Source organism: Trichoderma citrinoviride (assembly GCF_003025115.1).
Source record: "Trichoderma citrinoviride strain TUCIM 6016 unplaced genomic scaffold BBK36scaffold_5, whole genome shotgun sequence".
In the NCBI taxonomy this organism is placed as follows: Eukaryota; Fungi; Ascomycota; class Sordariomycetes; order Hypocreales; family Hypocreaceae; genus Trichoderma; species Trichoderma citrinoviride.
The window spans coordinates 1340345-1355699 of record NW_020194713.1 but is presented as its reverse complement, the minus strand read 5'-3'; the positions used below and the strand labels follow the sequence as shown (position 1 = coordinate 1355699).

Genomic DNA, 15355 nt, shown 5'->3' with positions numbered 1-15355 from the left:
ATTTGTACAATAGGTAAAGTCATGATCGCCAGCCCCCCTTTTGCTTCAATTCAGATTGCCCATTAGCTCAGGAGGCATTATTAGTTGGCATATGTATAACTGCGTATAGAAGAACTTTCACCTTCCGTTACCCTATCAAAAGAATATCATTAAGTTGGATGCTGTCCGAAACAACTTACCCACGCCTCCATCGTGGCAAATCATCCAAGGCAACTGACGTGAAACAGCAATGCACACGTTCTATCGTACAGCCCCATTCCATCGCCCCCAAATCCCGTTGGATAGAGAGTCCTCGACGTCAGTTCACTGGAAATCTCGCCCGTCTGTAGCAAAAGCTGCGTGAGACGCTCTCCGCCTCGCCCTTTGCTTTCTCCTCAAAGTCCGATACAAGTAGAGCACGCTTCTGAAGCCCTAGGAGACTGGAATGAAACGATTCAGCCATACTGTTGGCATTTTGTCGACCGCGTCAGGGAATGACACAGACCTCGTGAAATGAAGTAGTAGAATGGGACTCTCATCATAACACACGGAGTGGGCTCCTCAAACGAAGCCCGTTTATATTCTTGACAAGATGCCCGCCGATGCAAGTCTTTTGGTGCTGCGGTGGTCAAGACACCCCGGCTCTTCCAGCAGGATGTGTTTTTCATATCTGGTGAGATGCCCTTTGCGGTCCCGATAATTCTGCCTTCACAATCTTACCTCGAAGAAGTACTAATAAATGAGACATACACCTACCTGATCATCGTTACTGGACATGGTACAATGGTCAAACAACCCCAAATGTCGAGATATATCTTTCCCCGCAAAGATCCTTGCGTGAAACGATCCAGCGATACGGTTTCTCAACAAAGCCAATCTCCGGTATGTCCGGTAACCTTTCCCAAACCCCCCATTGAACGGGCTCTAGATACTCTCCGAACTGGCTTTTACTGACAACGAACAACCACACCACCCAGCCCGAATAAGAGGTGGACAAAGACCGACTTGGATGGACTGGCAAAGTATCCACCGTCTGCATTGGCACCACATCTGTGACGGCCTTGGTTCGACCATCGCCTTCTGGGAGACATATCATGACAGCAGGATTCTCGTCGATGGCTCCCAGAGCAATCGGTGTTGTGATTGTTTGGTGGTGCCGAGAGATGGTCACGTCTTTCATTCAGCATCGCTGTTCTGGGGTTTCTTCGTGTCTATGTACTGGGGGTAGCCATATCACGTACAGACGCTAACAATATGGGATATAGCTATCAAAGAGATGAAGTACATGCTCTACGAGGTTCCAGAATAGAGCATGTCTTGAGATAATGACGTGAGATCCAGAGTATAAGAAAAAGTCCCCAACGACTCGGCAAAGGGGGGCTCAATTCACAAGGCAGGCCCTACTTCTGTACAAGAAGCACCCCTCTTCTCCCAAGAAACTCAAGAGCTTTGGATGTCTCCATGAAGCGCCTCTATTCCCAGGCCTCAAATCAGCCTCTTGTAGTCCGAAAGAAAGAGCCTAATTGCCGCTCTGTGCAGCTTGCACACCCCCTTTGCTTCCTTTCGGCTTCCTTCCTAGTAGGACCCATGGTAATGAGCTGTTTGGACGGCAAATCCCAAGTCAAAACATAACACGAAGGCATCACATGTAAAACGATCCCAATCCACTTGACGAAGTGATTATTCAGTGAAAAGAAGGACGAAAGTATCACGTACTGTCCAGTATACAACTACCACATCATAATAATACACACAAGCAGCGGAGTTTCACACACCCGCGGCACAAAAGCACGCCATAAACACCACCATTTCTTCTTCCTGCGACACTAACGTACCGACCACTTGGCCCTTTGAACAACACCTCCCTCGGAAATACGGACTCACTCTCTTTTTTGGAGATGATTGCTCATGCAGCATGTAAAGCAAACTTGCCGAGAGAAAGAGATCCCCAAGGGCCTCGCAATGAGCAAAGCTTCCTTGTTGTGTAAGTGGCAACATCATCACGTCAAGAGCATCCCTCCCCATTCTCAACCTCAAGTCCCTCCTATGCCTCCCCTCTCATATAAACTCGCAATTGTCGAAAGCAAAACAAAAGTGCCCGGACATAGGGCATCAAACAAAGCTTAGAACCGTGCCATGCAGATGAGAACTGCTACATTCAGCTACCTACTTGCCGACAAACACAGCAGATCCGACTGTGAATCGCCAAATTGCCCAATCTTCATGTAAACAACGTGACAGTGATGCACAGAAAGAAAGTCAATGTGTACATCTGCGTCTGGATGCTTGTTTTCCTTGGTCTTTCGTCTATTAGTCCCATCTGCTGCGATGCAGTGATCTGCCCTACCTCCATCCTATAGAGCAAACCAGGAGAGGTGTCAAGACCATTGCCATTCAAAAGCAAATGTGTAACACCAAACAGTCATTACCTCCTGCATCATGTCCCGCATATTGACGCCTCATCCAGTGCCTGTCCAGTTCAATCACAGGGAAAACGAATCCTCCCGCAAGGCTGAATACTGATTCTCCCTTACATAGCCCAGAGCTCTCTCATCTCCTCAGCAGCGCATTGATGCCCAGCGGAAACCCTTCCCCCCTTGCGGAATTGTTCCCTTCCCATCCTCTTGTTTGGCAAATCCTTCAAAACAGCAGATCACGAACCGCTCAAGATAACATGGAAACTACTACTGCAATCCTCATCCTCTCGGAGTCGTCGTGTCGTCATAACGTCCAATCATCAGGTCGTCCCCCGTCTCACCTGCGGGCGGACATTATCCAAACTCCGCCAAACGAGAACGAGGCTTACAAACGCCTTCCATCAAGCCACCCGCAACGTTGACCTAAATCAAGAGTAAATCTGATAAAGCTTTTTGTTTTACTAGCACCGAATCGTTGCAACTCCGTCAAGGAAATAGAGCGATAGATGATGGCTTGTTGTCGCACTCCGGCTCAATATTTCATCCGCTCGCTTCCGTTTGGTCGAGACGTGAATCGAAGCTGGTGGAAAAACCCTGCAGCATGTTTCGTCACTTGGGGCCCGGAGTCCTAATTCCGAGACGGACATGATCACGGCTATAGGCTATTTGGCTTGGCTAGATTCTAGCACGATTGCTTCACCTCAGCCAGAAGCAGTATCATGTACCTACTCGTACAGTACAGCACCTACTGGCCTGTCGTACAAGCAGAGCCGGACGGGACAGGGGTGGGGTTCCATGATTACGGTAAGCCCGCTTGCGGTAGGAGAATTATCGTATGCCAGTCGAGGGCGTGGACGGTGGTGATTCGGCTGTGGATGGGGGGGGACCAGCAGAGCGGTTGAGCAGAGATTTCGTTCGGCTAGTGACTCACTGGGGCCTCGTCGCGATGCCTGTTCGAGGCAAGGCCGGATCCTTCGCGAAGCTTGTTGAGGCGTTGACCCATCGCCCGGCCGTGTTAGCGTCGTGATGTCGGTTTAAGCGTTATGCTCGCCCGTTTCTCTGGGTGTTTTGTCTTTGGATCCGGGCTGACTCGCACACCTTCTTCTTCCTAGGCATCTCCATCAAGTGATATTATAGTAGTAGTCCAGGCTGCGAACAAGAGGTACATAGACGACCTGCAGATGAGTGAGTGTTGGCGGGTTGGGTGCGCGTACATGCCTTGAGATGCAAGGGACCGAGCCCAATGTTACCTCAACAGCTGTTCTGAATAGCTGCAGGCATATCTCTGTCCTTGCTGCCAGGTAACAAGCTCTCGATCATCAGTAGAAGCAGTATCGATGCTTTGGATTTTGCTTGGTGTCCGAACAACATCGAACAGCGCTCCTGGCCACTGCAAACATCTAGAATCTTCATCCGAGCCACTCTCTCCCCGCTAAAGCATAACGCAAACATCGTGTACTGTACAGTACGGTACTCTGGCGCCGCCTGCGGGACACGCAAATCCACTCCGTCACTCCGTCTCGATAGTAGCACGAGTATCCTCTTTTCCAGGCTAGCCATGCGTAAGGCGGCCAACCAGGATCGACAATCTGGCTCACACGCCGTGATGCTGAGCTTAATTCCTCTTGGTGTCCGCGTCAGTGTCAGCAACGAATCTCGGATCAACCCCTGCGGACTTTGGAGTTTAAACGTTAAAGTGTCCGAGAGATAGTACGCTGCAATAACGCACTTACACGACATCCCACAGCGGGTCTGCGAGTCTAAAGTGCTGAGATACGAGCACGGGTGCTGGTGGCCGTGACCCATAGGGGGCGTGAGTGTACCAAGGGCGAGGTACAAGCTGTCCGAGTGATGAGGCCCTAGCGGACTTGGAATCCGCCTTCGATGGAGAATTCTGTTTTCAAGGTCAGGCTGTGTGGTACCTTATCGCATGCTGGCATGGTATATATAGAATGGACGAGGGCCAGGATGCTGTGATGGAGCAAGCCTCGACACCTTGTCAACCCCAGCTGTCGCTCGCCTATTTCCCAGGATCTCATCTTGATCTGATATTGCAACAGACAAGACAGGACCCCCAGTCACAATGACAGACATGCATCGGCATTCTCAGACCCCTGAAGGGCTTCATGCAACCGTCGCCTCGACGGGCACGACCCTCAACGAGGATATGGATAGCAAAACCCCCGTGCCCAGCATCAAAGATAATTACGATGGCCTCGATGAGAAGCGGGATGAGCCGTCAGACGAGAAGCGAGAGGAGACGACCGTTGACTCTCCGGTCCAGAATGAAGAGCTGGCCGAGAATGAGTACCCTTCGGGCATCAAGATGTTCTTCATCGTGCTCGCCCTGGTGCTGAGTGTCTTTCTCCTGAGTCTCGATATGGTGAGTTTGCATCTTTCCATCAATCCTGGGGATATAGAAGCTAATACCTGCGTCCGTTTCCAGACAATCGTTGCCACCGCCATCCCCAAGATCACCGACGAGTTCAAGGGCCTTGACAAGGCCGGCTGGTATGGTGCCGCTTTTTTCATGACCGTTGGCGCGTTTCAATCTACATGTAAGTTATTCGGTCTCTTCCATCAGCGCCACATTCCCATGCTAACATACTTGTCCAGGGGGAAAGGCATACAAGTATTTTCCGCTCAAGACAACCTTCCTCCTCTCCATCATCATCTTCGAGCTCGGCTCCGTCATCTGCGGCGCCGCCCCCAACGCTGAAGCCCTCATCACCGGCCGAGCCATCGCTGGTCTCGGTGCTGCCGGCATTGGTGCCGGTGCCTACACCATCATTGCCTTTTCCGCGCCGCCCAAGAAGCGTCCTGCCTTCACCGGCATCATTGGGGCTTCCTATGGATTTGCCAGCGTCATCGGTCCGCTGTTGGGAGGAGCCTTTACTGATCACGTCAGCTGGCGATGGTGTTTCTACATCAACTTACCCATTGGCGGTGTCTCGGCAGCCATCATCTTCGTCTTCTTCCAAACCCCTCGAAATGCGGTGCCCGTCAAGGCGCCTCTGCTCGAAAAGATTCGGCAGATGGATCCCCTCGGCGTGGTCCTGATGATGGGAGCCACCATCAGCTACATCCTGGCCGTCCAGTATGGCGGCGTCGCACACCCCTGGGACTCCTCCGTCGTCATTGGCCTGCTGGTCGGATTCGTCCTCATCATCGGTGCTTGGGCGTTTGTGCAGTGGTACCAGGACGAGTACTCCATGGTGCCTCCCAAGTTGTTCGCCAAGCGCACCAACTTTGTCATGTCTCTCATTGCCTTCATCCAGGCCGGCGGCTTCTTTGCTGCCATCTACTATATCCCCATCTACTTCCAGTCAGTCCACGGCACCAACCCAACCATGAGCGGCGTCCGCAACCTGCCTTTCATCATTGCCGTCTCCTTCTCCACGGTCGCAAGCGGCATGCTTGTCAGTGCTACCGGATGGTACCAGCCTCTCTTGCTTGGCGGCACATCCGTTGCCACGATCGGAGCTGGTCTCTTGTATACGCTGGGCAAGAATACATCAACTGGCAAATGGATTGGGTACCAGATCGTGGCAGGAGCTGGCTGGGGCACGGCCTTTCAAATCCCCATGATTGCTGTGCAGGCCTTGGCCGATCCCAAGGATCTCGCCTCTGCCACCGGAATGCTTCTCTTCTTCCAGGGCCTGGGCGGAGCTTTCCTTGTGTCTGGATCCCAGTCAGCCTTCATCAACACCATGGTGAGGAACGTTCTCCAGCACGCCCCCCAGGTCAGCGAGGCAACGCTTGTCTTGACCGGCGCGACTGAGATCCGGAACAAGTTTCCCGTGGACCAGCAGCCATTTGTCATTGATGGCTACATGGCCGGCCTCAGGGTTGTGTTTGCCATGTGTGTGGCCTGCACAGGAGTGGCCACCTTGATTGGCCTCGGAATGCGGTGGCAGAAGCTCAACCAAGACGCCCTCAAGAAGGCCGGAGGAGCAGCATAGATGTTTTTTGATGCCATTCATCTCATACTGTTACGATACATGTCATACAGACATATGCCCGGACCCGTCATCCTTGACAAAGCCTGACAAGGCCGGGCTGGATTGCATTGCAGGCGTTATTCTGGCGTGTTTCTTTTGTCTGGATAAAGCGGGATCCATGATGCTTTGGGTCATAATTGGCGAAGCGTGAACTCGACACATTTTTTTCCTTTGTGTATAGTATATAGATCATATGCTGCAAAAGAGAAATTACAACTTACTTTGCGCATGTTTGTGTCCTTGGGCATTGATCTCCGAAGATACGTGTTGGTCCGTGATGCATAAAGCGGGTAGACAGTCAGCTTACTTGAGCTGTTTGGCCGGAGAATGAGGCAAGATGATGCCCAACTGCAGAGCGCAATGACTGGCCTGCGAGGTATTGCATGTACTATTGAGACGGCGGCCAGGAGACGAGGCTGCTGCGCCCGTCGATGCCCTGGAAAGGAGGAAGCAAGAAGAGAAGCTGGAGGCGATGATGAAGAAGAAGAAGAAGAGAGACGGAGGAATTACTGGCATGATGAAATGACGTCTTACGCGATGCTCCTCCATCTGGTGATCTCACGTGGGACCGCTCCTTCCCAGCCCAACCATCACGGCCAACTCCGATCTCGCCTATGCAACCCTCCAGTTCTTTTCCCTCGCTTCTCTTCTCTGTCTCTCCTTGCAATCCTTCCAGCGTCATGGAGGGCTGAACCCGCCAGCCTGGTTTTGTTCCCGGTCGTGACGCGCCGGCTGCAGCCAGGAAAATCCGCTCTTTTTTTTCTCCCTCTCTCTCCAAATCTCCAAAAAAAAATTACGGCAGACGCTCCGTTCCACCCCTCCTCGTCCCCAAAACTCCGCGGCAGAAACCATCACGAAATCGTTTCCTTGACTCAGCCATTGCGCGTCGGCGATGGCGACGACGGCTTTGACTCCCATCTGAACGCTTCGGCTGAGCGGAGAGCTTCTTCTCGACGCAGTTATATATTCGCTCAAGACCCTGCCTCATCCCCGACGCTCTCTTCTCTTGGAGCAGCACCACGGACTATTACAACTAGAGACACAAGAGCATCGACCGTCCCTTAAAGACCAACCAACAGACAGACGCAACAACAACCAACGACAATCGATTGAACTCGACCGAACGCTCACAATGCAAGCCTCCCTCGCGCGCCTCGCCGCCCGCTCCGCGCGATCGCTGCGCGCCGCCGCCGAGACAATCCCTTCGACGTCCATCAAGGTCCTCCGCCTCGTCGACGCTGTGCGAACATGGCGCAAGCCTCACATGACAAACATGCGCTCCGTCGGCCTCGTGCCCACGATGGGAGCCCTGCACGAGGGCCACTTCTCGCTCATCCGCGCCGCCGCCCGTGAGAACCACCACGTCGTCGTCAGCATCTACGTCAACCCGGCCCAGTTCGGCATCAGCGAGGACCTCGCCTCGTACCCCGTCACCTGGGAGACGGACGTCGCCGCGCTGGCCCGCCTCGACCGCGAGTTCGCCGACGACGGCGCAAACCTGGGCCGCATTTCGGCCGTCTTCGCGCCCCCCACGTCCGAGATGTACCCCTCCGGCTTCCCGGGGCAGGAGGTTGACAGCAAGGGCAGCTTCGTCACCATCACGCCCGTGGGCGAGGTCCTCGAGGGCGCCAGCAGGCCGACCTTTTTCCGCGGTGTCGCCACCGTCTGCATGAAGCTCTTCAACATTGTTCAGCCTGACCGCGTCTACTTTGGGCAGAAGGACGTCCAGCAGACCGTTGTCATCAAGCGCATGGTTCGCGACTTCATGGTCCCCACAGACGTCGTCGTCTGCCCGACCACCCGCGAACCCGATGGCCTCGCCCTGAGCTCGCGCAACGTCTACCTCGGTCCGCGCCGCCGCCGTGTGGCCGTTGTGCTGAGCAAGGCGCTGCGGGCCGCCCAGGAACAGTACGATGCCGAAAAGTTGAACCGCAGCGATATCCTTGGGGCGGCGAACCAGGTCGTCGAGAGCGTGCTGCGAGAGCAGATGCAGCTCCCGCCTTCCCAGCGGGTTACGTACGAGGTCGACTACATCTCCCTGGCTGACCCGGACACGCTGCAAGAGGTGGACTCTGTCGACTCGACAAAGGGGGCTGTCCTCAGCGGCGCCATCAAGATGAAGCCCGTCGAGGAGCCTCAGGAGGGCGAGGACCTGGGACACTCTGGTGGACCGGCGGTAAGACTGATTGACAATATCATTCTGGCGCCTAAAGTCGAGTGAAAGAGGGGGTGCAGACAGGTTGGAAGGCTAGACGGAGATTACGATTGATGAACAAGTACAGTTAGTAGGATTCTAAAAGAAGAGCATGGTAAAACAGGGACAATTTTATACTATAGAGATGTAACTATTCATGGCAGGTGAAAACGGAGCATCAAAGCGGCTGCTGATGCGCGCAAGCTCTTGTTGCATCTTGCTCCTTTTTGTGTACATATAGCATCAACATTATGGGGTATAATACAAGAACAAAAGAAAGGGGGGCAAATCATATCACAAATGCGCCCTCCCCTCCAACGTCCTCCTCCTCCTCGCACTCCTGACATTCAGATCCACCGCCTCCTGCTCCTCCTTGCTCAGCCTACTCGGCACCTTGGCCTTGCCCCCCTTCTTCTCCGCCTCCTCCGCCTCCTCAAAGAGCTTCCTGCCCAGGTCATCCGTCAGCCGCAGCACGCGGCTGGCCACTGTCGCCCCGTCACGCCGATTCTTGCCCTCGCGCCGCGACCTCGCAATCTTCTCCGTAAAGTCCCAGAGCTTGCCCTCCGCGAGCAGGGCGCCCGTCTCGGGGTCGCGCGAGGGCCGCCAGGACGGGTCGAGCCGGAGGCGCCGCGGGATCTTGGTGTCCTTTGACTTGACGACGTTGATGATTTGTTCCTGCTCGAAGCGGGCGTAGGAGTTTTTGAGCGTTTCCTTGTTGACGGCTTCGAAGTAGGAGAGGTCGCCTTGGTGGTAGAGCGTCTTGCCGAGCTGTAAACGATATCCAGAGTGAGCAAAGAGTAATTGCCATGAAGAAAGAGCAAAAGAAGTGAGGAGAATGCTTTGCTTACCAGTTGTGCGCTGTTCTGAGCCTTTGCCTCTTCGATCCAAACATCGCCGTTCTTATCCTTGGGCGGCGTCAGGCCCATCAACGACACCGCCGCGAGCCAGCTAGCCTCGATAAACGGCCAGATGAGGAAGCAGTAAAAGTCGTAGTTTTCTCGCCCCGCCTTGCGCTCTTCGTCTGACAGTCCGATGGTCGTAATGTTCCCATGGTCATCCCGATCAAGGCGAACCACATGGTCGGCCTCCAAGCCGCGCAGCGTGGCATCCAAGTTGGCGGCGAGACCGGCACCGGCAAAGATGAACTCTCCGCGGAACAGCGAAGACAAGAAGAGAACCTGCGCCTTGAGCTCCTCGTACGGGATATCCTGGAACGCCGGGCCGCCTCCGCGCTTGATGCGCGTGTACATGGCCACGCTGACGATAGCCTCGTAAACGAAGAGATGGATGGTCATGTTGCGATAAAAGGACAGCTGGAAGCGGTCGACGGCGTAGTAGGTCGGCTCAGCCAGTCCTTCCACCACACCCACCAAATCCTTGCCCAAGACTTCCAGTCCTCGGTCGACAATCTCTGAAAGAGGCGCGTTTCCGAAATGCGCGACTCGTCCCCCCTTGGCTCGAACGCGACACGTCAGCCATTCTACGCGACGAATAAGCTCGCCTTTGCCAACACCGCGTCCACGTAAAGTGAGTAGTACGGTGCCGATGAGGGCGGTAGGCATCACAACCGACACCGCATTGATGTCGCTGAGGACTTTGTAGCCCAGGGCACGCAGAATCTTCTCTCGGACCGCTCGCACTTCGGGGTTGTGCTGGTCTGTGTTGAGTCCTGCTGGAATGCTGGATAGCTTGGAAAGCTGGTTGTCGACAAATTTTCGCAGACTCCACGGCTCGTGAAATCGAACATCGACCCTGCCGAGCTTCAGGGAGAGAATCGAGGGGCCGTTGGAGAGGAGGTCAGCCAAGTTCTCCTTCTTCTTCGGCATACCAAGCAGCTCATTGACGTAGCCCTCCGTCTCGATAACTTTGTCGTACTGGGTGCTGACAGGGCATATTATGGTGTCCTCGACCCGACCAGAGAGGACACTGTCTAGGACGAAGCTCAGGATACCGAATTTGGGAGGCAGCAGTTTGCCTGTGCGCGACCTTCCTCCCTCGATGAAGCACTCGAAATTGTAGCCTCCCTGCAACAGAGTATCAACGTAGGACTGCACGACTGCTGTGTACAGAGCATCGTCGCCAAAAGATCTCCTGATCCACATGGCGCCAGCGTGCTGCAAGAAAGCCCCTACAATCGGAAAGTTGAGGTTGTCTCCAGCTACGACCACAGGCAATGTCAAGCCAAGGCGGTAGCATATCAGCTGCAGAGAGACATAGTCGACGTGTGATCGATGGCTCGGCAGGAACACAATGCTCTGCTTCTTCTTCGCCGCCAGCTCTGCCACCCTCCGTAGCCGCAGAACCTCCTCGCTGGAAACGTGGATCCCTTGGTGGTAGGCGCGTGTGACGAGCTGCATGGTCAAGTAGTATGCGCCGCGGATGAAGGTGTTGCTCTCCATCTTGCAAATCATGTTGTCCGTCAGCTTCTCCGCAACCTCCTGGAGCCAACTTTCTATTATATTTCGCCGCTGCGCACGCTTCGTCTCGTAGTCTTTGTCATTCTTGTTTAGCAGTCCCTCCCTCTCCTCAACAGCCAGGCGATCGTCGGCGAGCTGGGCGATACGCTTCTGCAGCAGCGGCGCCGACAGCACCATCGAGATCATATTCTCCGAGAAGCCAGAATAGAAGACCGGCTGGCCGATGACGCGATCGTAGGCTCGCCATCCCTGGCCAGACACATACAGCGAGACTTCGCGAAGGAACCTGTTGCCAGCGGAGTTAGCGGGAACCAGCCAAGCCAGTCAACCTCGGCAAATACGCACTGAAGCGGCTCGCTGCGAAACGAGTGCGAGTGATTCATCAGGGCCTCCTCTTTGTCCTCCTGGGCGACAGGCCTGGGCTCGACGAAGCCGCTGGGCTGCAGCGTGATTTCATCGCCCAAGATCTGGAGGTCGGGGGCCGAGCTGCTGGCTTCGTCCACGGCATCGCCATCGTGGGACATGGCTGGAGATTGGCGGAGATAAGAGGAGGGATGGGGGTGGTTTGTCGAGATAGGCAGGAGTTATCGAGGGCGGCGGAAGGGCGTCGACATCAATGGAGCATCAGCGCATGGTCATGCTATAAGAGAGAGGCGTCCAGGCGATGCCGAGGATGATTGCGTCTGACAACGGCAGTAAACAAAAGAGTGGATGACCAAAACATGGAGTCTGACGATCCAGCTCTGATCCGGGGTACGGAGTACTTTTTGCTCTGTACCTGGACTGCCGCGGCTGTGGGGCAACTGCAGTACTTTGGCGAATGTACCTCCAACAGCAGAGCCGGGATCGACTCTTGGAAGCCGTCAGTTCCAGAAGCATGTGATCCAACGAATGTCAGATTTCACACAAACTTCACGTTCGTAGGGTTGCATCCAACGGCAGAAACGCCCGAGCCATGCCGGTATCGAGCACCGAGCTCGCCCGTACCGAGCACAGCTTACGGCGCACCCACAGGTACCCGTGGCCTCGTACCGAGAACTTGCGGGTGTGGAGGGATTCGGAACTCCAAAGCTCCACCTGCAAGGCTGCCAAGCTGTGACATCAAATAATTGCCGATTGGTTTTTTTTCTAACAACATTCCGTCTGTCAGCGACGTCTTCACCTCACCTCCTGCGTATCAAACCCTCATATTTGGCCGCAAAGAGCTTGCCATTGTGCAAAGCAACGGCTCGAACATTCAGAAGCGCACAAGGGCACCATGGCGACGTCCGAGCAGATCAAGGTGACGCAGGACTTGCTCGCCAGGGCACACTCTCCAGACAGCGCCAAGCGCATCTACAGCGACAAGATCCAGTATCGCACCCTGCAGCTCAAGCCGACATCTCCCCCTCCTGCGGCTCTCAATGCCAGGGCCGCGCGTCACAGAGCTCGCCAGCAGGACAAGTTGCGCGGGAAGCAGAGGCCGAAGCCGCTATCTGCCCGCGAGCGCCGCCAACTGGGCCTCTACGACATTCCGAAAAGCGGGCAAAGATATGAGACCTACGAGGGGCTGAACAAGCTTTGGATGGGCTACGCCACGGAGATCTTAGGCAACGACGTGTACACCGGCGGGCCATTGGCTGCGGCGAAGCTGGCAAGCGCCGAGTTTCACGGAGCAGAAGCCGAAGTGGTCAGGAGTCGGTGTCCTGGACGAGTGGGCACCAAGGGCATCATTGTGAGGGACCGCAAGTTCGTCGTGGAGCTCATCACAAGAAAGAGGGGGCTCAAAGTTATTCCCAAAGAGGGCACTGTCTTCCGTGTGGAAGTTGCTGCTCCCCAACAGAACAACGATGCCCCGGAGAGATTCGCTTTCGAAGTCCATGGAGACCAGATGATGCTCCGATCTGCCGACCGCGCCAACAGGAAATTTAAGTCACACTTTCTCAAGAATGTTTAGCAGCCGAAATGTGGGCGTCAGTTCGGTTTGCTGGGATGTCAAACCCTACTCCCAGAAGGGATGGGTTTCTCCTCACCGCGAACTACGAACTGCCCTACGCCGCTGCAACCTCAACCGGACGACGGCTACCGAATCTATGGAGTTTCTCGGTTGATTACGGAGACAAACTCTTCTTTTTCAAGATGAGATGGGGGGGATTCTGCGCGACGACAACCCGACGACAAACGATGGCTGGCTTCCATTGGTTAAGGCTGACCCTGAGGCACCCTTCATCTCTTTGCGGCGAGTTTTGAAAGCCTCTAACGACGCCATCTCAAAGCCAAGCGAGATTTAGCTACGATACAAGGTTTTAAGGTTAATTTTGGCGAGGGTCCTTATCTCTTCGACGCAGAGTTCAGGAAGTTGCTAAGCCATCGCCGGCTCAACCGAACGATGGCTGGATCCAGAGGTGCCAGGACCTGTCCTGCGGGCAATACTCAAGTATAAGAAGGGACGACTTTCCCTCGATATCCCAGAGTAATCATCATCTCATCTTCATCTCACAATCATCTCCACCATACACACACCATCTTCTTTTCGACAATGCCTTTCTCCTTTCCTCTGTGGGCGCTGGATGATACCACGCCCTGGCAACTGCCGGTGCCCTTCGTGGGCCCGGTCCTGAGAACCTTTGGCGGCCTGCTCTTGCTGGCCAACGTGAACGCCCTCTACGAGAGGATGGGAATCTTCGGTTACCAGAAGGCATTCCCAATATATGCGTTAAACCTGGTTCTGGTACGTGCAGATAGATACAAGGCCTCTGGAGAGCGCGCAGCTAACTGTTTCCAGATCGGCTTGGTCTTCCTGGCCATCAGTGTGTTCTGCTCTCGTCGTCTCGCCAACTACTACCATGACTGGGTAACAGTTGGCACCACCCTGACAGTGACCATTCTCTGGGTGGTCATCTTTGCCCTCAACATGGGCATAGTCATCGCTGGCTTCGTGAGGTGCAACGTCCGTCACCTCCGGAAAAATTCCCCTTTGGACTCGGGCAGCTATTGCCATTTCTTCGGCAATCCAGAGCTGGCCGAAAAGTCCGGGTGGGATGGAAAGGCTTGGCCCGCGTACTACTGGGCCAACCTTGCTCTATTCCTGATGGTCGCATTCTGGCAACTGTGCGTAACAATCTTCTCCCGTAGTCACCATGGCCAAGCAGAAGCTGACTCCATTACTCTAGGCTCAACTGGTACCAGTGGTTCCGCAGAGTCCTGCCCATTGTCCGTAATAGAAGACGGCAAGAGGCTCGACAGGCGCGAATTGACGAGCAGCGAGAAGCGGCGCGGATAGAGCTCCAGAGGCAAGAGAGGAGACTGTGGAGGCACCGGCAACAGCAACGAATGCTGCGAGACTTGCCACCTCCGACTCCGGCGGCCATTGCGGCATCTCACTATGAATTAGTATGATGCACAGGCGAGACGACACAATGGAGGGGGCACTCTACCGCACGGAACTGGGCAATTGGTTAACGGACATGGCACTCGGTTACGGATTGGTCATTGGTTACGGATCGGTTATACAGTTATGGACTAGACATTAGACGGCTTTCATTGTACGGAAAAGGCGTTGAGGGAGTTTCTTTTTGGTTAGGATCTTGATAAAGCAATATCATTCGATGTTCGCTAATGACTGTGTCTGTGGCTTTGATGTGAGATGAGATACGTACCAAGTTAAGCTTCTTGTGGAAGCTTGATGGAGGCGCCTTTTACGTTGAGTCTCACAGCAGAACCTTGCCCTTGTAAGACTTGGTCACAAGCGTCTGTAGTCATAATGTCCCAATTCAGATGAGATCTTGCGTGTTTTTCGATAAATTGTATCTTCCTCCGTCAGTGACTGCATTCTAATTGCGATTCCGCCCGCATGTTGAGATACGCTCAGTCGGTACCTAGATAGTCGGGCCCTTTCAGGCTGGCCTCTGGATACCTTACCATACCTACCTTATTAGCCGAGGATACTGTATGTCGAGCAGCACTCGACATCTGTTGGTGTTGCGCACGTAACCCTTTTTCTAAAGCACCGGTATCATATGCTAAGAGACAGTCCATGATGGTCAATTGCCGGTTGTGGCTGAGGCCTGTCAACAATGCCGATCTTGCCTGTGATGAATCCTTTTCCACGTGAAGCCGTCTTCCATTTGCCCAGCCACCACATCAGGGCAGATCCCAAGTCTTCACTGTACTTGGTATTCAACAGCCTCTCTCCTGCTACCCGGCACTTTTCGCAATTGGCACCTCCGTCTCGGCTCTCCAATCACCATCATCATGCCCTCCCTCGCCAGGGAACCCCCGCCCCTGCGCAGCCGCGCTTTATGGCAGCATGTCGTAATACCGCCCAGCAAGGTTCCTCAATTAGGATCTAGCCCTCGCACAGTAGGC

At 54.4% G+C, this 15355-nt stretch overlaps 5 protein-coding genes across 5 annotated transcripts; 4 read left to right on the top strand and 1 right to left on the bottom strand.

The window, feature by feature from the left end:
* Window positions 1-4000: 4000 nt before the first annotated feature.
* BBK36DRAFT_1135089 (MFS general substrate transporter) lies at window positions 4001-6414 on the top strand. Its single transcript, XM_024892523.1, is given in 4 exon segments — window positions 4001-4036; window positions 4056-4277; window positions 4312-4779; window positions 5423-6414. 2 exon segments carry the CDS (start codon window positions 4480-4482, stop codon window positions 6356-6358), a joined length of 1236 nt encoding a protein of 411 aa, XP_024750927.1. The 5' UTR covers window positions 4001-4036; window positions 4056-4277; window positions 4312-4479; the 3' UTR covers window positions 6359-6414.
* Window positions 6415-7072: 658 nt separating this feature from the next.
* On the top strand, window positions 7073-9102 carry BBK36DRAFT_1135088 (pantoate-beta-alanine ligase). Its single transcript, XM_024892522.1, is given in 5 exon segments — window positions 7073-7168; window positions 7524-8619; window positions 8654-8767; window positions 8779-8848; window positions 8886-9102. 1 exon segment carries the CDS (start codon window positions 7530-7532, stop codon window positions 8616-8618), a length of 1089 nt encoding a protein of 362 aa, XP_024750926.1. The 5' UTR covers window positions 7073-7168; window positions 7524-7529; the 3' UTR covers window position 8619; window positions 8654-8767; window positions 8779-8848; window positions 8886-9102.
* BBK36DRAFT_1116644 (acyltransferase-domain-containing protein) lies at window positions 8886-11532 on the bottom strand (the record flags this gene model as incomplete). The annotated part of the gene is made up of 3 exons (XM_024890254.1): window positions 8886-9359; window positions 9440-11294; window positions 11354-11532. 3 exons carry the CDS (start codon window positions 11530-11532, stop codon window positions 8886-8888), a joined length of 2508 nt encoding a protein of 835 aa, XP_024750925.1.
* Window positions 11533-12266: 734 nt separating this feature from the next.
* BBK36DRAFT_1167992 (RNase P/MRP, p29 subunit) lies at window positions 12267-12944 on the top strand (the record flags this gene model as incomplete). The annotated part of the gene is made up of 1 exon (XM_024895116.1): window positions 12267-12944. One exon carries the CDS (start codon window positions 12267-12269, stop codon window positions 12942-12944), a length of 678 nt encoding a protein of 225 aa, XP_024750924.1.
* A 582-nt stretch (window positions 12945-13526) lies between these two features.
* BBK36DRAFT_3612 (hypothetical protein) lies at window positions 13527-14386 on the top strand (the record flags this gene model as incomplete). Its single annotated transcript, XM_024898038.1, has 3 exons — window positions 13527-13718; window positions 13773-14098; window positions 14161-14386. The coding sequence occupies 3 exons, from the start codon at window positions 13527-13529 to the stop codon at window positions 14384-14386; spliced, it is 744 nt and encodes a 247-aa protein (XP_024750923.1).
* Window positions 14387-15355: the final 969 nt, after the last annotated feature.